The 27,733-nt window shown below is 45.8% G+C and overlaps 2 protein-coding genes across 10 annotated transcripts in view; one reads left to right on the plus strand and one right to left on the minus strand.

The window, feature by feature from the left end:
• Positions 1-473: 473 nt before the first annotated feature.
• TMEM243 (transmembrane protein 243) lies at positions 474-27,726 on the plus strand. 5 transcript variants are annotated; one of them, XR_007922262.2, is made up of 6 exons: positions 591-731; positions 956-1,194; positions 14,956-15,006; positions 15,999-16,103; positions 17,058-17,253; positions 17,543-17,656. XR_007922262.2 is itself a non-coding variant. In XM_002713839.5 (5 exons), the coding sequence occupies exons 2-5, from the start codon at positions 1,117-1,119 to the stop codon at positions 17,178-17,180; spliced, it is 357 nt and encodes a 118-aa protein (XP_002713885.1). In that variant the 5' UTR covers positions 474-731; positions 956-1,116; the 3' UTR covers positions 17,181-17,656. The 5 variants fall into 5 exon arrangements, 3 of the variants coding, with proteins under 3 accessions (XP_002713885.1, XP_051708969.1, XP_051708970.1); XM_002713839.5 differs by having other exon boundaries at positions 474-731; positions 17,058-17,656; XR_011382992.1 differs by lacking the exons at positions 591-731; positions 17,543-17,656 and adding an exon at positions 27,503-27,726.
• DMTF1 (cyclin D binding myb like transcription factor 1) overlaps positions 17,483-27,733 on the minus strand; it is a 47,323-nt gene continuing 37,072 nt past the window's right edge. For all 5 annotated transcript variants that reach the window (XM_017344332.3, XM_002713840.5, XM_008261799.4 and 2 more), the window contains 7 exons: positions 27,278-27,429; positions 25,682-25,891; positions 22,844-22,929; positions 20,420-20,575; positions 19,649-20,026; positions 18,899-19,043; positions 17,483-18,763 (listed from right to left, as the gene is read on the minus strand). In XM_017344332.3, the coding sequence (XP_017199821.1) occupies positions 18,654-18,763; positions 18,899-19,043; positions 19,649-20,026; positions 20,420-20,575; positions 22,844-22,929; positions 25,682-25,891; positions 27,278-27,429 (1,237 nt within the window). In that variant the 3' untranslated portion in view covers positions 17,483-18,653. The remainder of the gene's footprint in view (positions 18,764-18,898; positions 19,044-19,648; positions 20,027-20,419; positions 20,576-22,843; positions 22,930-25,681; positions 25,892-27,277; positions 27,430-27,733) is intronic.

Here is a 27,733-nt window from a genome sequence, read left to right on the forward strand (position 1 = left end):
CCCTGCGCACAACCGCGAACCGGGCGCTCCGCTCCTCACGCTTTCTTTCGGAATATTTAGAGATGACCCGAGCGGCAAGCGCCGCCGCGTTCCCCTTCCTGGCCTGTCCAGCGCCCTTCTCGGCCGCCGGAACGCGCTGAGTCAGCGCCGTCGCCGGCGGACTGAGCGCGCGAGGCGCAGGAGGACCGAGCACCAGCACCTCGCCGCCGCTCTCGCACACAAAGTCTCCCTGTGACAGAACAACGCCAGACACGCGTCCAGGCAGCCCAGGAGGCCGCCGCCCCCCGCCGCGCCCCGGCCGTTTGAGGGGCGCTCGCGGCCACGGGCGCCTGAGCCCTCCGGGCCCGCGGGCCGCGTCGCTGCGGGGAACGGGCCGGCGCCTCGGAAGCTCCGCAGCCAATGCGGCGCCCCGGCCCGCGGGATTGGCCGCCTCGCCGGTGACGCGGCCTGGGCGGGCCGGGCCGGTCGGCGACGGTGGCCGCGGGTCCCGGCCGGGGCGGCTGAGCGGGACCCAGAGCGGCGCCGGCTCTGTCCTGCCGCGCGCGTCCCGCGGCGTCCCCGAGCCTGGGCCGCGAACCCCGACGGCGGGGCGGCCGGGACTCCCCAGCGTGCGGGCGGCTGGGGGGCGCCGAGGTCCGGCCTGCGGGCGCGGGCGGGCGGGCTGGGCAGGCCCGGGCCGTGCTCCCGGGAAGAAGACGCTACAGCCGCGCGGGACGGGTGCAAGGTGCAAGGTGCGGTCCCGGCGGCGACCCGAGCCTGCTCGGCGCGCGCGGGCAACTCGACTCGTGCGGGGGCCCGGGAGCGGAGGGCTGGGGCGGCGCAGGGGCTGCGAGAACTTTCCCTGGGCGGAGAGGGTGGAGAACGGGCGGGAGCCGTGCCCCGGGCCGGGAGGTGCGGGCGGGGGCGCCCCGGCCGGCGCGGCCACGCGTGTGTGTTTCCTTCCCTTGTGCGGCAGCCGCTCGGGATGAGGAGGAGGACGGCGGCGCTCGGGCGGAGCGGCCGCAACTCGCGCGCGTGAGGACCCCCGGGGGCTTCCGCCATGCGGGCGCCGTGAGGCCTCGGGAAGCGATGCCGGCTCGCTGCTGAGTGGCTTGGGGAGAGCGAGGAAGCCCCAAAATGGAGGACTTCTCCGCCAGGACCTACGGCACCAGTGGCCTGGACAACAGACCTCTGTTCGGGGAGACGTCTGCCAAGGTGAGTGCGTGTCCGCGGGGCCGTGCGGGGGTCCCCGCGGGCCCCCTGGGGCGCTCGAGGGCGGGAAGAGCCGCTGCCGCCAGCCAGCCGAGTGCCCGCTCGAGACGTCCGGCCTGCCCTCGGGTTGGGCCGCGAGCCCTGCGGACTGGGGTGGACTTGGGAAAGTTCCGGGCCGTGTGTACACAGCGTCCTCGAGGGGTTCCCGTGCACCGAGGGCCTCTTTGAAGATGGCCTGGATTCCGGGAAGTGGCCCGAGATCAAAGGGTCCTTGGGGCCGGGCAAGCCAACCTCACAGTACTCCAGGCTTCTGAGAGCTTTCGCCTTTGACTTCACAATTTGTCATGCCCCCGGCCAGCAGGCCGGGAGAACGCTTCTTGTGCCCTCTTAACTTTGTGAGTGGTTTGGGCAGAGTTTGCCTGTGCCTGGCTGCCCCCGACCCCCTGTCTGGAAAGTGGCCTTGCTGCTCTGTGCCGCCTCCCGCGGTGAAGTGCGTTCGGGCCTCTGGAGAGGCCCGAGTCTGGAGCCGCCGGCATCTCTTAGCCCCGGCAGACGCCTCAGGCTCACGGGATGGGGACTTGCACAGTCTGGGGCACAGGTCTGAATTTGAAAGCTGCCAGCCTGCCGCTGGATTCCTTCATTTGTTGAAATCCACGTGGGTTTCGCTTTCTCCGAGTGTGTTGGTAAGAAAACGTTTCAGGTTGATGTCCAGGAAGGTGCACCTGTGCTCTCCTGGCTTTGCCTGGTCGGCACCACGTGCTCCTGAGGAGCTGGCCCTGGTCCAGATGCTGGTTTTCTGCAGCCGTGGCTGAGCTCAGCCTGGGAATCCCAGGAATGCGTTAGATGGGGATGATAGGCACACGTTGGTGGGGTTGGGGCAGGGCTGTGCAGAGGAGCGGCTGGTCATTTTTTTTTTTTTTTTTTGACAGGCAGAGTGGACAGTGAGAGAGAGAGAGAAAGGTCCTCCTTTGCCGTTGGTTCACCCTCCAATGGCCGGCGCACTGCGCTGATCCAAAGCCAGGAGCCAGGTGCTTCTCCTGGTCTCCCATGGGGTGCAGGGCCCAAGCACTTGGGCCATCCTCCACTGCACTCCCTGGCCACAGCAGAGAGCTGGCCTGGAAGAGGGGCAACCGGGACAGAATCCGGCGCCCCGACCGGGACTAGAACCCGGTGTGCCGGCGCTGCAAGGCGGAGGATTAGCCTAGTGAGCCGCGGCGCCAGCCAGCTGGTCACTTTTAAGCCTGAGGTTTGTCCCCTGTGCCAAGAGCAGGTTCAGCATCTCCTCCACGGGCATTGGCGCACAGATTGGATTCCTAGTGATCAAAACCTGCTTTCTTTTAGCCCTGTAGCCGCCGTGGTAACAGGTGCAGGACTTGGGAATGGACCTGTTGACTGATGCAGACGCTGCCAAGCACGGCTGCTTTCTGAACCTAGGGCCACGATGCCCAGCGGCTTTGTTTTCTGTTACCTAAGGTCCATCTGAAACCCATCTGAGACTTTTACCATTGCAGATCTGTCTCTGTTGCCTGTTTAGTCCAACCTCCTTATTACTTGGGCAGTTTGAGAACAGTAGGTAAAGCTACTTAGAGAACAAAGTGAAGAATGAGGTATAATTGCTGGCGTGGCTCTCTGTGGGAGGCCGGCAGAGTGATTTCTCCACGGTTTAGAAAGGTCTGAAGGTGGGCCGGCTCCTTACTGACCAGCTGCCGAACGCCAGGGAGGAGAGGCGCCCAGGGCCGGAAGTGAACAGGGCGCAGGATGGACCTCAGTGGTGGGAGGAGAGTTGGTGCGGCATTGGAGCCCTTCCCACAGAGGGCAGTGACTGCTAGGGCAGTGGATTCCTGGGGGCCCTGGGATCCCCTCAGTGGCCCTGGTACCTTGTGTCTCCAGCTTGCTCCCTTTCAGGTGCCGGGGCTCTGAGAGCCACTCGACAGCGGGGACTTGGGCGTGGTGACCACCACTTCTGAGCAGAAAGCGCCCTTCCTGTGGTGGGCACGTGGGGGTCTGAGCTTTTCCTTGTTTTTATAGCTGCTGAGAGTTGAGCCTGCACGCACTGGGTGCGGCCTGTACCTTTCATGGCAAGAAGCCCCCCCGCCCCCCCCCCCCCAGCAGAAGCGTCTGGGGAGACACTGTCCTCAGTGCGGGGCAGTGGGCCGGGTCTGGGCTCTCCGTGTTCCATCACCACGTTCCTTTCTGAGACGGACGTTGTTCTGTTCACAACCAGAAGCGGAACCTCACAGAAGGGCCTTGTTGAGTTGCATGAGTGGTTCTCCCCTAGGCACGTCCCTTCCCGCGGGCAGCCCGTGGAGTGGCGGCGCCTTCCCGGTGCAGTCTGGCGCTTGCCGCTGGGGGCCCACGCCGATGGCCCGTTCACGGGAGGAGCTGATGAGGTGGTCTGCCCCACTTCGTGTACTGGGCAAGAGCTGCTGACTGAACTCCACCCAGAGCAGTCAGTCTGTGAGCGCAGGCAAAGGCTGTGGAGAAATGGGATTACAAGTGTATTTGGGTGCAGAAAATTGGAAATCCACACACAGTGTTTCATACCACACGTTTTCTGTGAAGATGTGAAGACCTTGCATAGGTCCAGTGGGCCTTGTGCTGTGCCCGGTGGGCAGTCCCTGAGGAACTGCTGTCTTCGCCTGTACTGGGGGCGCACATGGTGATTGACTTACCAAACCCCCACGTTTATCCAGCCTTTAAGCAAGATACTTAGGAATGATGAGAGACCGAGCTGCAGAGCGAAAGGCGGCGTGGAACAGCTCTTCGGTTACAGTGTCGAAGGGCTCGCTGACGGACACAAAAGGTGTTCGTCTCAGTTGCTAGTTAGCTGTCACATGGCTCTGGCTGACAACTCCAGATTTTTTTTCATGTTTTCAACCATTCCCAAGTTCGGTGTTATTGTTCGAGTCTTTCGGGTGAAAAGTTTACAAGTTTATTTTGGTGGTACAGGTACCAAGTTAATAAGAAACTCCTGAAGTCTCTAAGCCTGTGTTTTCTGTATTCACATTTTATTTATATATATGTGTGTGTGTGTAAATGTAAATATATATATATTTTAAAATTTTCTAGTAGCTGTTTTAAAAAGTATACAGAAACAGGTGAAATTAATTTTAATAGTTATGTTTAATCTCATCTGTGTGAAATACTGTCATTTCAGCTTTTCCTACTAAGCCTTTGAAAGCCAGTGTTTTACACTTACAGCCCATCTCAGGTCAGTTGGCTACATTGCAGGTGCCCAGTAACCACATATGGCTGGTGCTACCGTTTTGCACCATAAGATTTTTTTTTTTTTTTTTTTGACAGGCAGAGTTAGACAGTGAAAGAGAGAGAGACAGAAAGAAAGATCTTCCTTTTTCCATTGGTTCACCCTCCAATGGTCGCTACAGCCAGTGCGCTGCGCTGATCCGAAGCCAGGAGCCAGGTGCTTCTCCTGGTCTCCCATGCGAGTGCAGGGCCCAAGCACTTGGGCCATCCTCCACTGCACTCCGGGCCACAGCAGAGAGCTGGACTGGAAGAGGAGCAACCGGGACAGAATTCGGCGCCCCGACCAGGACTAGAACCTGGGATGCCAGTGCCACAGGCGGAGGATTAGCCAAGTGAGCTGCGGCACCGGCCTGCACCATAAGATTTTTTTTAAAAAAAGATTTCATTTATTTATTTGAGAGGTAGAATTAGAGAGAAAGAGAGGGAGAAACAGAATGAAAAGTCTTCCCATCCGTGGATTCACTCCCTAAATGGCCGCAATGACTGGAGCTGAGCTGATCCGAAGCCAGGAGCCTAGATCTTCTGGGTTCTATGTTGGTGCAGGGGCCCAAGGGCTTCCACTGCTTTCCCAGGCCATAGCAGAGAGCTGGGTCAGAAGAGGAGCAGCTGGAACTAGAACGGCTGCCCATATGGGATGCCAGCACTGCAGGCAAAGGCTGAGCCTACTATGCCACAGTGCTGGCCCACACTGTGAGAGTCTAATGGAAGTGACTTCTTAGGGTTTTTTTTTTTAAAGATTTACTTATTTATTTGAAAGTCAGAGTTACACAGAGAAGGAGAGGCAGAGAGAGAGAGAGAGAGGTCTTCTGTCCGCTGGTTCACTACTCAGATGACCACAATGGCCACTGCGCTGCGCTGATCCGAAACCAGGAGCCAGGAGCTTCTTCCAGGTCTCCTACTCAGGTGCAGGGGCCCAAGGACTTGGGCCATCTTCTACTGCAGTCCCAAGGCCATAGCAGAGAGCTGGATGGGAAGTGGAGCAGCCGGGACTTGAAGCGGCACCCATATGGGATGCCGGCACTGCAGGCGGCGGCTTTACCCACTGCGCCACAGCGCCGACCCCTTCTTAGGGTTTTGTAGTCATGTCTGTGAAATGTTCTTCACTGTGAGACTTTGAGAAACTTAAGTGTGCCCGTTTTCATTGTGGCTGTTGGTGAGGGCGAGTAGTTCTTAGCAGTTTCCATGGTGTGGCTTTCTTAGCCCTAGCACAAGGCCTTACTGGGCTCTAACTTCCCCTACAGTAGCACTCACAAGGCCAAGTTTTACAGAAAACCCTCTGGGAAATGTGGCCCGAGGAGTTTTCTTCCTCTTTTCCCCTGGTGTGCCCTAAAACCTGGACGTCTGTCTCCCCACTCCACCCTGTCTCTCCACAGCCGCCTGTAAGTTTGCGGGAGCACAGCAGAGCTTGGGCACTCTCTGCAAGGGCGTTGGAGTTACTCTCGGGGCATGTGAGTCCGTCCCGATCTCTGGACTTGCCAGCTGGCTGCCTGCTGGTCTGGAGTCAGTTTCGGCCCCTGTAGCCTGGTGATCTGAGGGTGGGGTGGTTATCTCAGAAGAAAGCAAAGCCTGTCCTAGCTTGTGCCAGGGGAAAAGCTGGGTTTGTAGTGAGAACGGTTTCTGGGTCAGCCTACTCTGCTGGTGTTCAGTGGTCACATAACAAAGAGGTGATGCCTCCTCTGAGAAGGTGGTGAGGGTTTTTGTCTGTTTCTTACTGGAGGTGATGGAGGAGGAGAGAGTGACTTGGGAGGAGGTGCAGGCGCTGAGCTACCAGCAGATGACAGAGGATGAGACTCAGATCATGGGTTCCCAAAGCTAAAACATCCTGCATTCCCCTCCCCCAGTAAGCAAGCAAAACTGGTGGAAGACAAGGTCTTTTCATGACAGGTGGACCTAGTCAAACAATTCATACTTGGAGCATTTAGCTCGTGTAAATAATAGCACAGATTTTTTTTTTTTTTTTGACAGGCAGAGTGGACAGTGAGAGAGAGAGAGAGAGAAAGGTCTTCCTTTTGCCGTTGGTTCACCCTCCAATGGCCGCTGTGGCCGGCGCACCGCGCTGATCCGATGGCAGGAGCCAGGTGCTTCTCCTATTCTCCCATGGGGTGCAGGGCCCAAGCACTTGGGCCATCCTCCACTGCACTCCCTGGCCACAGCAGAGAGCTGGCCTGGAAGAGGGGCAACCGGGACAGAATCCGGTGCCCCGACCGGGACTAGAACCCGGTGTGCCGGCGCCGCAAGGCGGAGGATTAGCCTAGTGAGCCGCGGCGCCGGCCAGTAGCACAGATTTGAGTGCTGCTCTATTCCTTTATTATTTTAGCTTTCTGCTGCTTAATTAAGAACAAAGCTGTGATTCCGATTCCTGTCTCTGTGCCCCAGGCCCCTAAGGCTGGTTTCTGGTGAGTGCAGGCTTCTGGTTTCCCTTCTGACGGAGCTTCCCAGTGGAAGGGACTAGAGACAGTTGTCTCCTCTCAGCCTATCTCGAGACTACTTGAGTGAGAGAAGCTGCTCGGGACAAATAAGCACACGACTTGTTTCCATCCTCGTCTGGAGGCTTTCTCTCTCTCCCCACCGCAGAGCAGTGGACTTGGAGTGTCTGGGCGTGGGGCTCACACCCAGGCACAGTGTTTCTGGACAACCAGGGGATTTCAGTACAGAGGGAGGGCTGCAGTCCACTGGCTCCCTTGCTCCGTGAGGCCGGCGCCTCTCCACGGATGCCTTTCCTTTAGCTGCCTCCCTGTTCTTTGCAACTGCTGTTCTTTGTGTAGCGCCCTCTCTTCTCCGCTCTGCCTGGCTCTCCCCTTTAGAACCTTTCTCCTGTGAGCCTGGCTGTCAGATGTGCCCTGGCGCTTCCTCTTTGTGCAGTGAGGGACTTGGCTAGATCTTGTCTCGGGAGTATGAGCCTGTTTCCACATCTCTGTAGCCTTCTCAGCAATAGGCATAGTGCCTTATCCAGTTCTTAATTTTTATGTATTTTCAGTTTTACGTGAAGTGAGAGTTTAGGATCGCGAAAAAGTAACCTGTATCTTGGGGCATTTTGAACCAATAGAAGGCTGAAACTGGCGTTTAGGAGCCAGGGCACGCTGCTGATCAAAACAGGAAGTGGTGTTCAAGCTCTCCTGGGTTGAAAGTGCTTCCTTTGCTCTCCCTCTGCACTATGTAAAGCCAAGAGGGTAGTGAGTGTGCAGCACAGTATTGGAAAGAAAACGTAAACTGAAGCCTGGCCTCTTCAAAGTTGATGGTCTAGAGTTTTCCTCTCTGTAGACATAATTTTTGCTGGTCTGGAGTAATAGAATTGACTCATTTCTTCCTTATGATCAGCCCATAGGTTGTGTATAGGTATGGTGACTATTTTCTGAGCCTTACAGGAACATGTGTGTTGCCAAACCTGAGTGTCCCTCTGGGAGTGATGAAATGCTTTTGATTTTGGGGTTACTCTAGAAATTGGGGCCAGGCACGGAGCTAGCTCAACTCCCAGTAAGCTGTAAGGCTCTCCAGTAGATAGGGTAGAAATACCAGCGGTACCATAATAGCTACCATTTACTGACCCCTAGTGGATGTTGAAGGCCTTTACACGCATTATTTCCTAATCCTTGAGCGATTCTGCATGTTAGACCATTGCGTGACCTTGGAATCTGGGGCATAGGGGTTCATTGACTTAGCCAAGGCCACAGCAAGTGCGTGCAGGAGCGTAAGTCAGAACTTTGGGGCTCTGAACTCATGGTCTTCGAGCTGCGCCTCCTGTTCTGAGGCTTGGAGCAGATTAAGTTATGTTGATTCCTCTGGGTACCATCTCCAGGGGTTATTTTCCCCTTAAACACGTGACATGGGTTCGTTTCTGCTTTTGCTGTCCTGATATCCATAACTGGTGCTTCAATGAAAATACATCTGTGAGAAGAATCTGGTGGGATACATGTATAAAAATATTCATAACTGCAAGATGCGAATCTTGAATGTGAATCTGTGAAATAAAGGGAAATTAACAAGTATCTGCGCATTAACTTTGTGTGGGTAGGAATGGGGGGCAGGTGGGTACGCAGAGCCACGTGTGAGTGGAGGTCCCAGCCAGGGGGATGTGGAGGGTGGGTGCGCCTCCCAGTCCTTTCTGGTGCAGCCTGTGCTCTTGGAGAGTCCAAAGTCCCGGGTTTTCTGGGACATGTCAGAACAGCAAACCTAAGGTCAGAGTTCACTCTACCCCAGAGCTGGCTGGTGCAGCCAGGCTGTCTGCGTGCTTCCCACCTGTGTGTGTTCTGTCCCTCTGGCTCTCTCTGGTGACAGCACAAGGGGAAACTCTTGTTTAGGTGCTTCCATGCAGCTCTGGTGGAACCCAGTTAAATACCTGGACAGGGCCTGGAGCAGCCCCCTCCCATGTGTCACATCCTGTTGTCTAGTCTCTGAGGGCTGTCTGTCAGGGTTCTTGGTGGGCCATTTCCAGAGCTTTTGTGACATGTTTTCCACCCTGGAGACAGACAGATGGACTGAGAAACCTCTCGTGTGCTGGTTTACTCCCCAAATACCCACAGCACTCAGGGCTGTGGGGCCAGGAACTCAATCAGGTTTCCCATGTGGGCAACATGGACCCAGATACTGGAACTGTCACGCCGCTTCTCAGGGCACATATTAGGAGGAGCTGAAAGCAGAACTCAGGGGACTCTAATGGGCATGTGGCGTCCCATATGACATCTTAACTGTTAGGCCAAACACCTGCCTTCGCCTGCAAATAACCTGTAAAACAAGTTATTTCTGGAACTCTCTACATAATATTTCTGGGTCGCTTAACCGCACGTCAGTGAAACCACAGAAAGCAGAACCACAGTTTGGAAGGACTACTGTTCTAATGTTGGACTTTTTTTTTTTTTTTAAATTAATTTATTTGAAAGGCAGAGTTACAGAGAGGCAGAGAGACAGAGAGAACGAACTTCCACCTGCAGGTTCACTCCCCAGATGGCTGCAATGGCTGGAGCTGTGCCAGTCTGAAGCCAGGAGCCAGGAGCTTCTTCTGGGTCTCCCATGAGGGTGCAGGGGCCCAAGGACATGGGCCATCTTCTGCTGGTTTCCCAGGCCACAGCAGAGAGCTGGATTGGAAGAGGAGCAGGCCGGGACTTGAACTGGTGCCCATGTGGGATGCCAGCACTGCAGGTGGCAGCTTCACTCGCTATGCCACAGCACTGGCCCCTAACATTGGTCTTTGGATCACAAGTAGTTTCTTCAGCTAAATTTTTTCTAATTAAATGTGTACTCTCCAAACCCCTTTAGAAATTTTGCTTTGGTCTTTGTTGTTGCTTAAATGGATTATGGTAGCACCAAGTCCCTCAAGTCTGTTTTGGAAGTAGGCAAAATATAAATTGCCATGGAAATGGAAGGTTGAGTACATTGTTTCTACTTGCTAGCATTCTGAACTCTAGAGCAGCCTATTTCCAAGGAGCTGGGGTCAAAAGCTGGCTTTTGAGTTTCCTCCCAGAGCCATCCTTGTGCCTGAGCATTTGAAACGAGTGTGGGGTTCTCTGTTCGGTGCCAAGGTGCTGCCCAATGGCTGACCAGGTAGGACCCCCACCCAGCATGTTGTGATCACAAGAGGAGTGGTCTTGCTTCTTTGGTGTAAGTGCACCCCAAAGCTGACGATCCAGAACTGTAGGGGACCAGCTCTCATTTAGCCCCATCTTCTCGTTTGGTACGCCCAGATGGGGCGAGGAATTGAGAACACATAGCTAGCTAGCCAGCTAGCAGAATGCCCTGAGAACCTTGGTCTCTGGTTGTAAATTCAGGCTCATAGGTATTAGCTGAAGGATCCTTGGGCCGTTTGTACTGCTCATCAGGTTTGTCTGTTACAAAGACCATCAGATAGGAGAATTTTAGTGTATGTGCTGCCAAAGCAAGCATTAGATGGGAGACATAGAACCCACCTTACTGTGTGATGTTGGGCAACTCTTCTGATAAGCCTAGTTCCCTATCGGCAAATGAAAACAAAGAATCCCTTGTTTGCTTCTTGGGCTTATTCTCTCCTATCCCAGATGCAAATCATTTGTCCATTTCCCCCAATTTAAAGGAAGACAAAGATGTGACTCCCTCAGGCTCAGGCTGATGTCACTGTGTGCTGCATCCCAGCTCATGGAAGTATTTATTTTGCCCCAAACAGCAGTGGTTGTGTTCTCCCGTGGGTCCCCGTGGAGTGCCTCCCTCCCTTCTTCCGCATCTGCTAGTCCTCCTTCAGGTTTTGACTTGTAATCTGTCCCTGCTTCCCCAAGATACCTCCCTCTTTTCTCCATAGTGGCCTCCTGAGCTCTGGAGAAGAGGTGGTTCTACTCATTGTTGCATCTGAGTTATAGCAGGTGTTCAAATTATTAAATGATTTATAAGTAATATGTGAAATTTGTTTCTAGTATATATGAGGGGTCTTCAGATGTTCATGGAAAATGCCTATTTTGAACCAAAATAAACCTTAACTCCATTTTTTTCTTTTTGAAGCAATCTCATATACATACATATTTTATTTTTATGCATGTGTGTATGTATACGAAGATTAAGCTTGCTGCCGAATATTTTGTCTTTGGGAGGGGCATCCTAACTCTGTATCATGTCTTGTCAGCAGTTAAGAAACCAGGCTCCGGGTGGGTGTTGTACAGCTTGTGTTGTTGCAGTCTTGACACCTCTGTTTCCAGTCAAGCTTCCTGCTAATGCATCGCGGAAGTGCCTGGGACCCTGCCACTCATGTGGGAGACCTGGATGGAACTCTAGCCTTCGGACTTTAGTCTGGCTCAGCCCTGGGTGTTGCGGGCAGTTGGGAAGTGAACCAGCAAATCAAGAGATCTGTCACTCTGGCTTTCAAGTAAATGAAAATAAATGAACCTGAAAAAGAATCCAAGCTGATTCTTAACTTGGCCAGCTTGCTTTGGGAGTGAAAATGAGCTACTGTACAAGGTTTACAGGAGCACCCTTTTGGAAGGTGGAACTAGGGTTAAAAAAAAAAGAAAACAAAACTGGGAGGAGATAGTTTTTCTGAGAAGTAACTGAATAAACAGACTAGCTGTGGAAACAGCCAAGTTTAAATGTAATATCCACTTTTCTGTGTACTCTGGTTCTCATTTGGAGCATATTAAACCCCAGACTGTCCTTTGAAATGCTGATTAACTATTTAATTATTCTGCTATCCCCTTGGAGGCTGGAGCTGGCATTGCTGCTGAAGGCCTGAAAAATAATCTTTGAGCTCAGAGAAGGTTCTCCACCCTATGAATTTGAATATTACAACCCAAAATAGTTCAGTCAGACTTTAAACTTCAGAACAGTGCTTTTCATGAAAGGTGAACAGATTACTAGAACTTGTTCAAGTGCCTACTGTGCTTGAGCAGGTCTGGGGCAAAGGGCCAGCTCTTGCTTTTCACACAGGCTCCTGGTGAGGCTGATGCTGCTGGCCACAGACAGTACTTTTGAGTAGCAGGACTTCAGAAGAAAGCATTAGGAGTGGGAGGTTTTCCACAATTAATTCTGTTATTCCTTTGTTTCTCTTAAATCATGGTTACCTTGGTAGAAAGCCAGAAGCAAAAGCCTTATCTTGTAGAAAGAAAATAGCGCAAGAATCATTTTGTGTTTCCTAAATCATGCATTGTATCTTGGGAGCCTCAGAGGGGGATCACTGGTGATGGCAATAAAACAGTAGAATTATGGATACTCATGTAGATGACCTGAAAATTTTGTCAGACTCTCTAGAAGGCAGGAAAGAACTTGCTAAGTTTAGATATATTTTCATCAGAATAGTTAAAACCAGTCATGCTTACTTGGATAAATACAGCAACCTGGAAAAAATAATCTAAGGAAAGACTTCATTCTTATTCTTTTTCTTTAAAGATTTATTTACTTATTTGAAAGTCATAGTTACAGAGAGGAGGAGAGGCAGAGAGAGGTCTTCCATCCGCTGGTTCACTCCCCAACTGGCCGCAATGGCGTGAGCTGGCCCAATCCAAAGCCAGGAGCCAGGGGCTTCCACCGGGTCTCCCATACAGGGGCAGGGGCCCAAGGACTTGGGCCATCTTCCACTGCTTTCCCAGGCCATAGCCGAGAGCTGAATGGGAAGTGGAGCAGCCGGGACTCAAACCAGCACCTATATGGGATGCCAGCACTGCAGGTGGGGCTTTGACCTGCCACAGCACTGGCCCCAAGGAAATCTTCATTCTTTTTTTTTTTTTTTTTTTTTTTTTTTTTTTTTTTTTTTTTGACAGGCAGAGTGGACAGTGAGAGAGAGAGAAAAAGAAAGGTCTTCCTTTTGCCGTTGGTTCACCCTCCAATGGCCGCCGTGGCCGGTGCGCCGCAGCCGGCGCACCGCGCAGATCCGATGGCAGGAGCCAGGAGCCAGGTGCTTTTCCTGGTCTCCCATGGGGTGCAGGGCCCAAGCACCTGGGCCATCCTCCACTGTACTCCCTGGCCACAGCAGAGGGCTGGCCTGGAAGAGGGGCAACCGGGACAGAATCCAAATCTTCATTCTTAAAACCACTTACTTGTCAACACTTTGTGAGATGCCATCTGCCACTTGCCATCTTTAGGCTTGGAGTAGCATTCTAGGCTGCTCTTCAGTGAGAAGAAAATATGGAGTCTTCTCTGTTGGGGAATGCTGGGCTGGTACTGAATCCTGTCTATAGCACTTAGTGGTATTGAGACCTTGGACAAGGTCTCAACTTCCTTGAGCCTCTTGCTGTCTGTAAAGTAGTCATATACCATTACATCCCAGGATTTAGAAAACTGAGAGTCAGATAGAGTTGGGGTGGGGGTGGCGGGCACACACGTCTTCCATCTGTTTGTGTACTTCCAAAGTGCCCCCAGGCCAAAGCCAGAAGCCTCAATTTCAGTTTTTCTCACATTGTTGAGACCTCCCCAAATACTGGAGCCATCTCCTGCTGTCTCCTAGCGTGTGCATTAGCAGGAAGCTGGACTCAAACCAGACATTTGGATATGGGATGTTGGGTTCCCAAACTGGACCTTAACCTGCCATGCCAGACATGTGTTGGGAGAACACACATTCTTGATTCTGAGGCCAGCAGAAAATATAGTTGATCCTTTTGCACAAGGTGAAAATAAAGGTCTCCCATAGAGTTTGTTTCAACTTTGAGATAGCATGTTTATTTTATACACACTACTTTGTCCTGTGTGGGGAAAAATGAGCAGAGCCTTTCCTCTGGGTCTCTAACAAATGGTTCTCATTTCAGCCTCCTGTGGGCCATGCAGGTGTCTCTGGCTAAGGCCACGGTTATGGTCTGCTCAGCCTGCTATGTTTAAGAAGGGTGTGGCTGGAATTGTTTTTTTATTCTCTAATCTTTGCATTTCAGTGGCCTTGGTGTGCAGAGTGTGGTTTGCCCTGGGTTACATCAGGCACACCCTACACATACTTAGCTTTCCAGTTTGCCTGCTTGACTTGGAAATGAAGGTTCATTGCTGTTATGTGATCCTCCCTGTGCCTTTCCCATATCTTGAAGTTGTTTCCTGATCTGTTAACAAAACAGCCTTTCTTTGAAGACTCAAATTTGACTCCTCAGAAATACAACCACTTGTATTCAAATTTTATTACAGTATGTTTGAGTCAGGTCTTAAACCTTTACCTTGTTCTGAAGTTCTGTAAAGAATTTTTTTTAACAAGGGAGACAGAGATCTTCATCTGCTGTTTCACTCGCCAAATGGCTGCAATAGCCAGGCTAGGTCATGTCAAAAGTGGGAGCCTGGAACTTAATTAGGGTTTCCCACATGGGTGGCAGGGCACAGGAACTGAGCTATGCCTGTACCAGTGTGTGGGAGCAGGAGGCTGGAATCAGAACAGGAGCTGGGACTTAAACTTGGCATTCTGATGTGGGATTCAGGTATTCCCAGAAGCATCTTAACTACAGAGCCACACGCCTGCCCCTTTGGAAATAACTATTACGAACCCAGATTTTTTAGTCCTGCACCAGAAACTGGTGATTTAGATTTAGAACCCCTGGCTTCAGTGCTGCTTCTAACTTGCTGTATGGTTTTTACCAAGGACATCTAAGCTGTATCCCAAATACAGATCCAAACTGATCATGGTACTTTTTATCAGGTATGGTTCCTGATACTTTTCACCAAGGCTCTGGCACCAAGTGCCTCTGTGCCGTTCTTTCTGCTCATGCAACTGCTAGAGCTGGGCTGATCCAAAGCCAGGAGCCAGAGGCTTCTTCCAGGTCTTCCCACTTGGGTGCAGGGACTCAAGCGCTTGGGCCATCTTCCATCGATTTCCCAGGCCATCAGCAGAGAGCTGGATTGGAAGAGCAGCCAGGACACAAACCAGTGGCCATTTAGGATGCTCGCACTGTAGGTGGAAACTCAACCTATTACACCATAGTGCCAGCCCCCCTGACCATAAAGCTCAGTTCACTTTTCCTTGTCCAGCATGTTAGCGCAGAGCATAGGATGCTGATATCTTCATTATAAACCATCCTACTGCCTGTCATTATACTATTCTGCCATGGATCCAATTCATGAAGCTTAAACTCTTTTCTCTTTCAGGATCGAATCATCCATTTAGTTGTTGGCAGCTTAACATCCTTACTGATTCTTGTAAGTATCTTTTGTGCTTCACCCAGGTTCTCGGTCAAAATTTTGAGAATTGTGGTTAAGTTTCAGATCAATTTGTGAGGGGCAAATACTTGAGTGTGTGAAGCATTCTAGTCAGAGTCGGTATGAATGCTTTCCATGTCATTAGCACAAAACCGCAACCGACAACTGGAGTGGCTGATTTGATTTTCACTGCTGCTCCCCAGTACATTTTGTGAAGTAGTGCAAGTCAGGTAACTGGGCTTTCAATGAACTGAGCTGGCCATGTTTGCTTGCTTAATAAATTTGTAAAAATATTCTTGGCACCAGCAGCTCCTGTTGTAAACCCAGCATGACTCCCCATTGGTGTTAATTTGTGAAGTTGGTCTTAAACAACATTCATTACTTTTTGGTTAAGTTGAAAAAGGAATGGGTTACTGTCTAGTAATGTTTCATCTTGTGTACTGTAACAGAGCTGGATGGTCTCCTAGTAATATAAAAACAGCTGATTTCCCATTGTTTGATGATAATGACATTTGGCTGGTAGGTACATTTTCATTACATTTAAGAGCATTTTACTTTCCCCCATTACTTCTTAAAGGGTTTCAATGCTGAAATCTGGTAGACAGAGCTATATAGGGTATTAGAAACCCATCATCTAGTATTTATCCTATTAAACACCACCAGCTTTGACTATATTCATTTTTTGGTAGGAGCATGCAAAATAACAAATGGTTATGGCTTTTTCAAGTATAGTCATTAATCCAGGGATTGTGATTTAAATTATTTTTTTGCTAATTAACTAGTTTTATGGATATTTTTTATCTCAAAGAGTAAGTAGTACAAAATGAGGTATATCTGAAAATTTAATAAAATTATATTAACATTCCAGAAAGCAAACCTTGTCCAGATATAGTTTTACACGGTGAAGCGTTCTGCAGTGTTGCCTTGCCTAAACCTCAGCTAAGTAATTTCTGGGAACACCCTTGGTGACCTCATGTAACTTTACCCTACAGGTAACGCTGATCAGCGCATTTGTTTTCCCGCAGCTACCTCCAAAACCGCTGAATATATTTTTTGCTGTATGCATCTCTTTGAGCAGTATTACTGCCTGCATACTTGTGAGTATTATTTACAATTTAAGTACAATGTGCTTTAGGACAGAGTCCCAGCACTGAACCCCAGTTGTCCCCCTTTGCCAAAGGATGTTCCAGTTCTTTATTATTGACTGCACGCTACTTTTTGAAATCTGAGTTTTCATTCTCTTAACTCCAAACATGTGTTCCCTTGTGCTGGCTTAACAGGCTGTAGGAAATGCCATTTATTGTTCCTAAGGGGAAAGCATTCTAGATCTCTAAAGTAACACATCTTAATGTGTATTTACCAATACCAAAATTTCCTGGGAAACATAAAGCTGCCAGCTGTGTTTGTCACAATAATGCTTGATTTTTACTACAAATAGACCCTTTAATGCAAAGAAACACAAGATAGTAGTGGTGTAAACGTGTTCGTGCATCCACTAGTTGACCATTACTTCATATCCCTTTTGAAAATAATCAAAACAAGAAACTCTTAAAAACAAGTGTTTTGACTTACATAGGGTTTAACTCCTAATAGTAGTTAGCTACTTTGAGTTAAAGTTATACTAGGAGGTATTTCCGAATGTGGTAATTCACTGATCCTACCACATCCCTCCAACCTGAAGAACTGGTGCATCCTATTCTGGGAGCCTTCCTATTCCCTTCTGTGTGATTAACACTGAGTTACTTTAAATATATACTATGTTAATCCCTATTTTGTTCTGCCTAATATCAACTTTAAAAGTTGTCTTCCCTTGCAATACATTTAAGAGGGTAGCTTCTCCTACCATGTAACAGGTTGTCTGTATGGGTTTGAACAGAATAAACTGACAAAGTAGGAATGAGTATGATTCCTGGGTGTGGAAATTCAGGTAGTACTGCTTGAATTACAAGGAATAAGAATTAAATTCTGGCTAAGATTTAGGGAAATAAATACAGATAAAAAGTTGGCCTAATAACTATTAACTTAAAACTTCTATTTAATTCTTCTTTTAGATCTACTGGTATCGACAAGGAGATTTAGAACCGAAATTTAGAAATCTAATTTACTACATCTTATTTTCTATCATCATGTTATGTATATGTGCGAACCTGTACTTCCATGATGTGGGAAGGTGAGGCTGCCAAGGAGAAATACCTACCAGGACTCTTCAAAACTGTGTATTAGGACAGTGAAAAATAGCTGGAGAAGGTATGCTGAAGATCTCCTCTAAATCTGATACATGATTTTCATGTTAACTGTAAATCTAAATTCCCTATTGCAAGGGAGACACACAGATCACTTTGCTTTTTCTTTCAGAAATGTTGCACGTAAACATTCCAGCCCTTAAAGCTTCGATAGCACAATTTTCACTTCTGAAATTAAGATTTTTTTACATACAATGTAAATGCATGGCAAAAGGCTATGTAACAAACAATCATTTTTAGGACAAATATTCTTTTATTTCTGTTAAACTGAATATACAATTATTGTTCCCTAGGCAACCAACTTTTGCTTAAACTACAATTTCACATTAACAAAACACAGACGGTGAAAAGACAACTTTGATTGTGAAGATCTAATTACAATAATAAATAAAATAATTTATACAAGATTTTTGTGACTTTTCTATAGGGGTCATACTCATTAAAGCCCTAGAGGCTAATTTGGCTTAACTTTTTTCTAGTGTAGGAATGACTCTTGCTTTGTTTCCTTTTGTTAATAGAAGCAAATTTTGTGTTTTGAAACTGCCTGAGAGGGAGAAGTTATACCATACTCCCAACCAGTTAATGCACTAAATTAATTGTAAACTCTAGTGCCCACCCCCACCTATTTTCAGGGGTAATTTATATAGCAAAACAAGTAATAATAAACAGTCATGGTATCAAGGACAGGCAACATTACTTCTCTCCCCCATTTAATTTAGTTTTACTTCAAAGTGGTAAAATTACTTTTTGAACTAATAACAGTGGTTTCTTAGCAGGGGCTGGAAACTGCTAAGTTTCCGGTGGGTTTGTTAACTACTCTTACCCATATTTGTTTTAAAAGTAATAAAAACGTGTAGTGAATTTTCTTGACTCTTTAATGCTTTCCTCTATACCCTGCCTAAACCAGCTCCCACTGCCAGCAATGGGCTAATAACTGCCATACAGTCACCTCCTAGGTTTCTGTATTTGATTGCTGGTCTAATATCAAGCTAATAGTAAGTTCCAGACCATGTTGATAATGAGTTCTCCAACATACAACCAGGCTTACTTTGAAGCTGGATAGAGTGCCCTTACTGCTTTTAAACCAGAGCAGTTAAGCTCTGGTGAGAAACTTTTCTCAGGAGCTGAGTAAATGAAATTCCCTCTTAATAAACATGGGAATCTGTGCAGTTAAGACTCACATACTCCAGCTTACACACTGTCATAAAACCAGACCTCAGATGGTACATTTAAAGGAGGTAAAAAGGTCACAGCAGCAACAGTGTGCATGGCTTAAGCACTGTAGCTATTGAAAAGCCAGAGGAATGGTGTATGAAGCCTTGTGGGAGTTGCTCCTGCTCCTTTAAAGATATGGTAATTGACAGTGTAGCTTCTTTGCTTCAACTATCTGTTTCTAAGAATTACCTAATGACAGTTTACCAAATCCTCAACATCCTTTGAGTCTTCTGAAACAGGACTGCCCAGAGATGATCCAATGATATTTGATTCTTCCTGATGATGATGCAGTATGGGATCTGTAATGAGTTAAGTTTCCAGTTAGTCTTATATAAGACTAATATATTGTTGGATCAAAAGAAGAATTATAAATTTCTGATTGCTTGATTTCTTTTTAACATATCAGGCACATAGTTACAATCATATTACAGTACCTGTTAGTGTTGTCAAAGGCAAGACACATTCTGTATCTATCGCATCAGATGCCTGGATAAAGCCATGTGGTGAAGGAACAATAAGTATTGTTTCATCATCAATTGTTGTTTGATCAACTTGTTCTATGGTGGGAGACTCTAAATCCTAAACAATATTAAAAAAAAAAAAAAGATTCTAACTCATATTCCTCATTAGTTTCCCTAAGAAAGATCTCAAGCACATCTGAGTTTGACACGACTTACTCTCGAATATATCCCATTTAAAAATACAATATAAACAATGGTTACTACCTTGAAAAAGTGGACAAAGTAACCGTAATAATCTCATAGTAAAACAAATGTTAACAAAAAGGACCTTATCAGAACCAATTCTTTTTACATCGTTGTGGATGGTCGTCCCCCAAGCCAATCAAAGTCTGTTCCTGACCACTCTCAGGAGTAGGTTTCTGTAAACATTTCTCAATCTGCTGCAGGGTGGAGAGGGGCAAGGTGTTAGTGAGGAACATGACAGCATGGTACTAATCACCTTGACTGTGACAAGACAATTTTGCCCACTTTTGTTAGCAACAACACTACTGGTTCACTGATAATTTGTGGTGTTGGAGGGTAGGGATTTGTGCTTTGAGTCTAAAGAACAAAGAAAGGTATCTCAAAATGTCTTAAATATTTGCAGAGCTTTTTCTAGACTGCAGATTTGAGGCTCAAGGGATGCCTGCAACAGGCTGTTCTTTCAGGTGCAGCTTAACTTACCTCAGTAACATACGCACTGGCTAAGTGAGAGGGAGATTCCTCCTCCTGTTTAAGGTCGGTGTCCAAGATTTCTTCTGTTCTGACCATAACACTGTTCATCAGTTCTGTGCTATTTTGGTCACTGAATTTGGATACGTGACCATCATTAAATGACGGCTCCACAGTCATTTTAGGCTGATGGATTTCATCAGGGAAGGTGTCTGCTTCTAGTGCATCTGGAGGCTCAGGAAAATCAGATGACTGAATATCACCATCTACTGTCAGTTCTGTTTGGGATATGGAAGAAGCTAGGTCCTCGGTAGCAACAGTCTGAATGATGACTCTTGGCGTGTGACACTGTAGTGTGACATTGTCACTTGTGTTCAACAAATGCTCTGGCTGGAAAATGTTGAGGAAAATTATGACAAAATTAAAAAGCACTCACTGGATTAAAGTTAATCAACAAATGACATTCATAGATGGCATTCTCACTGTCCCCTTCACCTCTGGAACTACAGTATTTTTAATCACTGTTTTTCTAGAACCAGTTATTTATCCATTCTTGCTCTCCTAAATCCCTTATTCTAATGTACATCCTTCTCTCATAAGGCGAGTCAGAAGAGAGACATATCCCAGTGAAGGAAAAGTGATGGTGCAAAACACTATACCTAGGACAATAGTAGCAGGAAGAATTGTTTAGATAATGACCTTGTATTTCTGGTGCTTATGTTTGCTATCAAGTAATCCAAGTCTGTAAAAGACATTCAAAGTCAAGTAATTTTTGTAACATACGGATAAAGCATGAACGATGATCTGTTCAGGAGAAGCAGGAGCAGCAGCTGTCAGGGTTACTGTGGGACTAGCGGTCAGAGTCAAGGGAAGGCCTTGACTTGAGCTTGTCTGAAGTAGGTAGGTGCCTGGAGTGCCAGTGGGCTGTAAATGGAAAGACTAAAGGAAAAAGAAAAATAAAAGAGTTGCAGCAGATTGCTGGTTTGTCTCTGTATTGAAAAACAAATATACATAACCTGCTGGGCTCAGCCCTTTGTTCCCATGGTTTAGTCTCAACTGTTTCAGGGCACCAAGACAGCCACAGGAGCCACAATAACCCAGCACACCCAGTCACCTCTCTTTAGCACATAAAAAGTGGCAGCCTCCCAGTTGGGGGGAGACCTTCAATATCAGCAGTGTTTACTTTGAACATTTTTAATTTCAAGAAGTATTTTTTATATTAAGGGGAGATGTACAGAAATAACAGCAGTGTTCTGAAGAAAAACAGATTCTGACTTGAAAAACTGATTAGCTGATAATACTACTGGTCAACTACTAATCTTGAAATTTAAAAAATATAACAATTATTCACTGATAAACCTTTCACAACTATAAATACAATAATCTGAGTTAGGGTCATTCTGATGTACAGAAGAAAATTTTTATTAAAAATTTTTTAATTGTTTTAAAAGGTTATTTTATTTACTTGAAAGGCAGAGTGAGAATTATCTTCCATGTGTTGGTTCACTCCACAAATGGCCACAATGGCCAGGGCTTGGCCAGGCAGAAGCCAGAAGCCTAGAAATTCAAGCGCTCAAGCACTGGGATCATCTTTCATGGCTCTCCTGGGTGCATTGTCAGGGAGCTGGATGGGAAGTGCAGCAGCCAGGACACAAACCAGCTTAATCCCCTATACAAGAACACTGTCCTGCCACCCTGTTTTGTATTTAAATAGGGATAAAGGTTAAAATCATGTAGGCTGTTTTTCATTCCAATGTAATCTTATGGACTCAGCCAAAAAACTTTCCTATGTACTGAATCTTTGAATACAGGTGGGGATAACTGCCTTTCATGGAAAGGGCTATTAGGCTTAGAAATGATTATAAAAGTACCTAGTACCCAGAGGGGACTCAATTTCTTTCCTTTTCTGTAAAAGCAAAAGCTAATCATTTTGCTAAAGGTTGCATGTATTAATCATACATGGGTCAGGCATTTGAAGTAGTTTATATGTACATGTATGTTATATATGTAACTTAGTATACTTAGTCTGTATATTCCAAATATGTTGCTTACAGGGGGATGGAAGGAGACTGATGTTCTTCACAATAAATAAATCTCAATTTAACTTAGAAAATATTTATATTTCATTACAAAGGTACAAAGTAAACTTAATTCTTATTTTAGAAAAGGGACAGAAGAAACCCACATACATTAACAGCCGATGCCTCATTTTCCCTAGCCAGAGGGGGATCTACTTTCTCTATCTGCAGATTTGCCTGTTCTGGGAATTTCACCTACATAGGAGTCACATACAGATGTTCCTTGACTATGATAGGGTTAATATCCAAATAAGCCCATCATAAGTAGAAAATACTTTAAGAAAAATGCATTTAGTACTCAACCTACCAAACACCAGTTTAGCAACACAGCACCCTGTCCAGCATCTGTTGTTCACCCTGTCATTATGCATTGCAGCATGACAGAGGACTGCACCATGTGACGCTGACCCAGTGCACATCATATTCAGAATTCCAAGTACACTTGCAATTGAATGCATGTTGTTTTCTCAAAACTCAAAACTGAGGACTGAATGTACTAATTTTGTTTCTAGGGTCCTTAACATTGTGTTTTCAAGGCTCATCTTTATCTTGTAGATACACCAGTATTTCATTCCTTTGAGCTCAATGTTGTTTATATGAAAATAATTTCCATTTATCTGCTTTCAGACATTTGGGTTGTTTTCATCTTTCAGATACTATGAATGCTATGAACATTCATACAAAAATTTTTATGTGGACACGTTTTCATTTCTCTTAGGTAACTTGTAAGTAGAATTTGTGGATTGTTTGTTGACCCTGTTTAACCTACTTTTTTAGGAATCTAAAGAATTTTCCCAAGTGGCTAATGACTTACGACTGGGACTTTTCAATAGCTCATGATTTATACACAAACTTTCTCTCAAGTAAAAAACATTTCTGGTTACAAATTTATGACTCAGTACAAATCCCTAATATAGCACTGTCATTTTCATATATAAAAAGACATAATGAGTTATACACAGATGAGGGAAGATTAAGTTATAAAAGTGAAAGTGTGGTTTATGTCTAGTCAAATATCCATCTGACTCAAACTATTTCAACTGCTTATGTAACAGCATTTCTGAAAATAACACTTCATTTTCTAAAATACAAAAAAATGGCTAATATCTATTTCATGAGTATTACTCACTGGAAGAATCTCAAATGTCTGTAGTGTTCCACTGTTTAGTGTTATTGTTTCTGAGTCAACAGTAGCAGCAGGGGAGTCTGTTGAAGCTGTAATTAAGAATGAGGACAGTAAGATGCTTCATAAATTGAAGTTTTTCCAGTGTATTTAACTGTCTCAATTTTAAAATCTGCCTGGAAACATGAAGTTGTTTAAATTTCTTATGAGAAATAAAAAAGCTAATGGATTTATATGAGATGTCATACAGATCAGCCACCGATGGCCCACTGCCAATTCTGGGACATGGCCATGCCATTTTTTCCTATGGTTGCTTTCACACTTTAACTGTGGTTAGTCCTTGTCACAAACAACATGAGGTTTGTAAAAGCCCAAAACATTTTATTATCTGACCTTTCATAGGAAATGGAAGATGCTATTAATTTAGATCACATTTGGGGAATTGAACAGCACTGAGATCAGATCAGCCTGGAGTATCAATCCAGGCTCAGACTTGATGAATGTTCAAGGTTATAAAATGATTAAGACTAGTAATGGGCCAGCGCCGTGGCTCAATAGGCTAATCCTCCACCTAGCAGCACCGACACACCGGGTTCTAGTCCTGGTCAGGGCGCCGGATTCTTTCCCGGCTGCCCCTCTTCCAGGCCAGCTCTCTGCTGTGGCCAGGGAGTGCAGTGGAGGATGGCCCAAGTGCTTGGGCCCTGCACCCGATGGAAGACCAGGAGAAGCACCTGGCTCCTGCCATCGGATCAGCGCAGTGCCTTTGGATTAGCGCGGTGCGCCGGCTGCAGTGCGCCAGCCATGGCAGCCATTGGAGGGTGAACCAACGGCAAAGGAAGACCTTTCTCTGTGTCTCTCTCTCTTACTGTCCACTCTGCCTGTCAAAAAAAAAAAAAAAAAAAAAAAAAAAAAAAAAAAAAAAGACTAGTAATAACACTTGTAGTCATATATGTACGTAAAACCCCAAAATGATTTGGAAATGAGTTTTAATATATAGTGCTTATTGTTATTTATATTCTGACCATAACATTTCTCATTAAAAAGAAGCTAACACCCTTACCACTGGATTATTGTTACTTCTCTTACTATGCTGGATTCTTAACATCATTCTCAATAATTTCAGGTAATTCCACATAAGCAAACTAAATCAAGGTGAGCAAAACTATGGTCAAAGACCAATGTGGCTCAAAGCTAAGAATGGCTTTTGCATTTTAAAAGGGCTTTTTAAAAATACAATGTTCCACAGGTATGTGGACCTGCAAAGGGTCAGTCATTTTTACTATCTGACCTTTTACATAAAGAAAAAATTTGTCGATTCCTGTCTCCTAACCTAAAAAAAACAAGAATCAAGAGATTATATTCCAAAAGTTAATAATGGGTGGGTTGTAGAATTCTTACTAAACCCACATTATAAAAAGGTCTGCTGTATTCCCAGTCAGTACTGTCAACCTAACAGCTAGGGAAAACACTGGCAATCTTCATGCACTATCCATTTATGGCTACTAGCTATCATACTAGTAATTTGAGGTGCTTTCCAATTCTGACTTCTGAAACAAAGACAAGCAGGGCCAAAGAAAATAAATTCTTCATACTTTATTATACTGTAGAAAGATAAAGCAAATAACCAAACTCAAATTAGCATTTTGAGAGGCACGATTAGTTCAGATGTCTCCAAGGTGACTCTGACAGTCAATGCAAATATTGATGGTTGGTATTAACATCACTCATAGGTGTCCCAGTAATTCTCAACGAGGAGATTAAGAATACAATTGGAAATGTGCGGTGTTATTTGTCAAAATGACACTACTGACATTTAGTGGGTGAAATTGGTGGACACTGAGCATCCTATAATGTCAAGGGTAGTCCCTGTAATGATCTGTCTCACTACAAATGCCTCAGTTGGCTGGGTGAGAATCACAAACAGATCACCATAATCTTGTGTAATGGCCTTTTAAAAGGCAAACAGTTTATGCAGACCAAAAAAAGATAAAGGTACATGATTAAAACTATGCTGGCTTCCCATAATCTCATTAAAGACAAAATTGTCAGAGGTTAATACAGAAGAATACAAAATTTTCCCATAGGAAACGAGCCCTTTCTTTCCAGAAGCAAATCTTTTATTTATTTATTTATTTTTTGACAGAGTGGATAGTGAGAGAGAGAGACAGAGAGAAAGGTCTTCCTTTGCCGTTGGTTCACCCTCCAATGGCTACCGCGGCCTGCGCGCTGCAGCTGGCGCACCGCGCCGATCCGAAGGCAGGAGCCAGGTGCTTCTCCTGGTCTCCCATGGAGTGCAGGGCCCAAGCGCTGGGGCCATCCTCCATTGCACTCCCTGGCCACAGCAGAGAGCTGGCCTGGAAGAGGGGCAACTGGGACAGAATCCGGCGCCCCGACCAGGACTAGAACCCGGTGTGCCGGCGCCGCTAGGTGGAGGATTAGCGTATTGAGCTGCTGCGCCGGCCCAGAAGCAAATCTTTTAAAGCTTGCCAAAACTCATTTCTTCATGTTATCTCAAATCCATCTCCAATTTGTCTTCTGGTGAAATTTCTACCAATGATGTGCTACTTTGTGAACTCTGTTTGTTTGCTTCACTTTTCTATTAAATCATTAATTATAAAAATTAGAAGGATGGTTTATAATGGCTGGACAGTTGGTTCTAAGTAATCCATGTCACATATTCACTCTTTGTGTACATATTAACTAAGCCAAACATAAAATACCTTAGCCTGCAATTGAGTTATGGTAAATTTCTATCAACATTCTAAGTGACTGAAAGATGACAGAGCCACCCACCAAAATCCTAAAGGGTCAAATGGCAAAAAGTGTTGTGCTTCAAACACTTACAGACATGGGTGATCTGGACTGGAATCTGCAACGCTGTCATGGGACCTGGAGAGATGGCTGCATTATCATCCAGGCGGGCGACTCTGATCTGAACATGCTGTACACTGGAACTGGAATTACTGTTGGGAACTGCGGATCCTGATTTATTCTCCAAAAGCGTTGGGTTGTTTTTTTGGTTTTCATGTAACTGTTTAAGACCTTTTATTAGGACTGAAGGGAGATGGGTAGACAAAATGAACATTGATTCTCTGACAGATCACCATCTAAGCAACAAGGGAGGGGGGGTGGGGGTAAGAAGGGAGTTATTTGTAATAAATAATTGTATATTGGATATAAGAGCTTATCAAGATAACAATGAAAAAATACTTAAAAAAAAAATAATGTATCCTGAAATTTTTAGAAACACTACCCATTATAATATTTAAAGAATTCAGGGGGCCGGCGCTGTGGTGCAGTGGGTTAATGCCCTGGCCTGAAGCACCGGCATCCCATATGTGTGCCAGTTCTAGTCCCGGCTGCTCCTCTTCCTATCCAGCTCTCTGCTATGGCCTGGGACAGCAGAAGATGGCCCAAGTCCTTGGGCCCCAGCACCCACATGGGAGACCCAGAAGAAACTCCTGGCACCTGGCTTCAGATCAGTGCAGCTCTGGCCATTGTGGCCATCTGGGGAGTGAACCAGCAGATGGAAGACCTCTCTGTTAACTCTCTCTGTAACTCTTTCAAATAAAAAAATCCTTAAAAAAAAAAAATTTCAATAGTGTTCTTGCCATCTATAATTTATTAATAGAGAAAAAATACCAGTGGACCTTGTGAAGAACATGCTATGTTCTAGACCTTCTTGATGAAAGTCTTATTATAGCCTTAATGCTTAAGCATCTTTAGTTTTTAAATGACCAGTGTAGATGATTTTCTCTAGGAACTCTTAGGCACTTAACTGTGGGTCTCCTCACAACTCCTAGAGGTAGCAGCCGACCTTTTCCAAACAGGAATATGCAACCACTTGCAGTTCTTGCACACCGAGGTACTCTACACTATTCTCTCTATTCATGATAAATTCACTATCTATAACTGGATATTTAATTTTTAAGAGTCACATTTTCATCACATCAAAGTTTTCATTTAATCAGACCATTTAATTTTACTTTGGAAAAATGGAAACTGTAGTGTTATACGTGTCTGAATTCCAAACAGGCAACATAATGAAAAGCATGTTATACCTCACTTTAAGCAAATCCAATTTAAGAGTGCTAGATTTACCTTAAATTAGCAATTTGTAGAAGCTTTGTTTTACGAAATAAATTGCCACAGAATTTCTCTAGATAATTAAAATCATAGTAACTTAAGTTTTGTAAACATCTTTGTATAAAATGAAAACATGAAATTTTTGATTCATAATTCATGTGGAGGAACAAGGATTGTGTAAAACAACAATTATGAACAATAATTATGAACCTTTTTCTTGGGAATAAAAGATAATTTCCCAAGTTTTAATGCATTTGCTGAGCTTGCTCTTTACTTGAGGTAAGAACTTCTAACCCCTAATTCTTAATGAGTAAGTATGCTGAGGAGGGGAGGACTTAGCAAATAATACATTACCAGGGAATGAAACATCCTTATGGTTTGCAATTTGCCTTTTGATGGTCCACCATTTGCTTCGAAGCCACTGTGGTGAACGGACACTGCTCCATCCCTCAGCTAATAGATCCCAGTTTATGTCATTTTCATCAGCCACATCAAGCTCCGCTATCCTACAGATTAAAAAAATAAACATGTATCAGATGTTAAATTTATTTCTCCATATGAACTCTCCTCTGACCACAGGTGATGATGGCACTGGGAAGCTATGCCAGTGGGATACTATGTTAATGCACATGGGGAAGGATTCCAGAACAGAACTGCTTTCAAAGCTAAGAGCTGAGAAACACCACTATCAACAATCTTTTGTTAAAGGTACAAACAAGGACTGAATTGTAAATGGTTAGAACCAGATGAAGAACTGTAAAAGAAAGGGAGTTAAAAACAGTAAAAACAGGTTTAGTTGTAAAGTATTCT

The sequence above is a fragment of the Oryctolagus cuniculus genome, chromosome 16 (assembly GCF_964237555.1).
Source record: "Oryctolagus cuniculus chromosome 16, mOryCun1.1, whole genome shotgun sequence".
NCBI classification, from domain to species: domain Eukaryota; kingdom Metazoa; phylum Chordata; class Mammalia; order Lagomorpha; family Leporidae; genus Oryctolagus; species Oryctolagus cuniculus.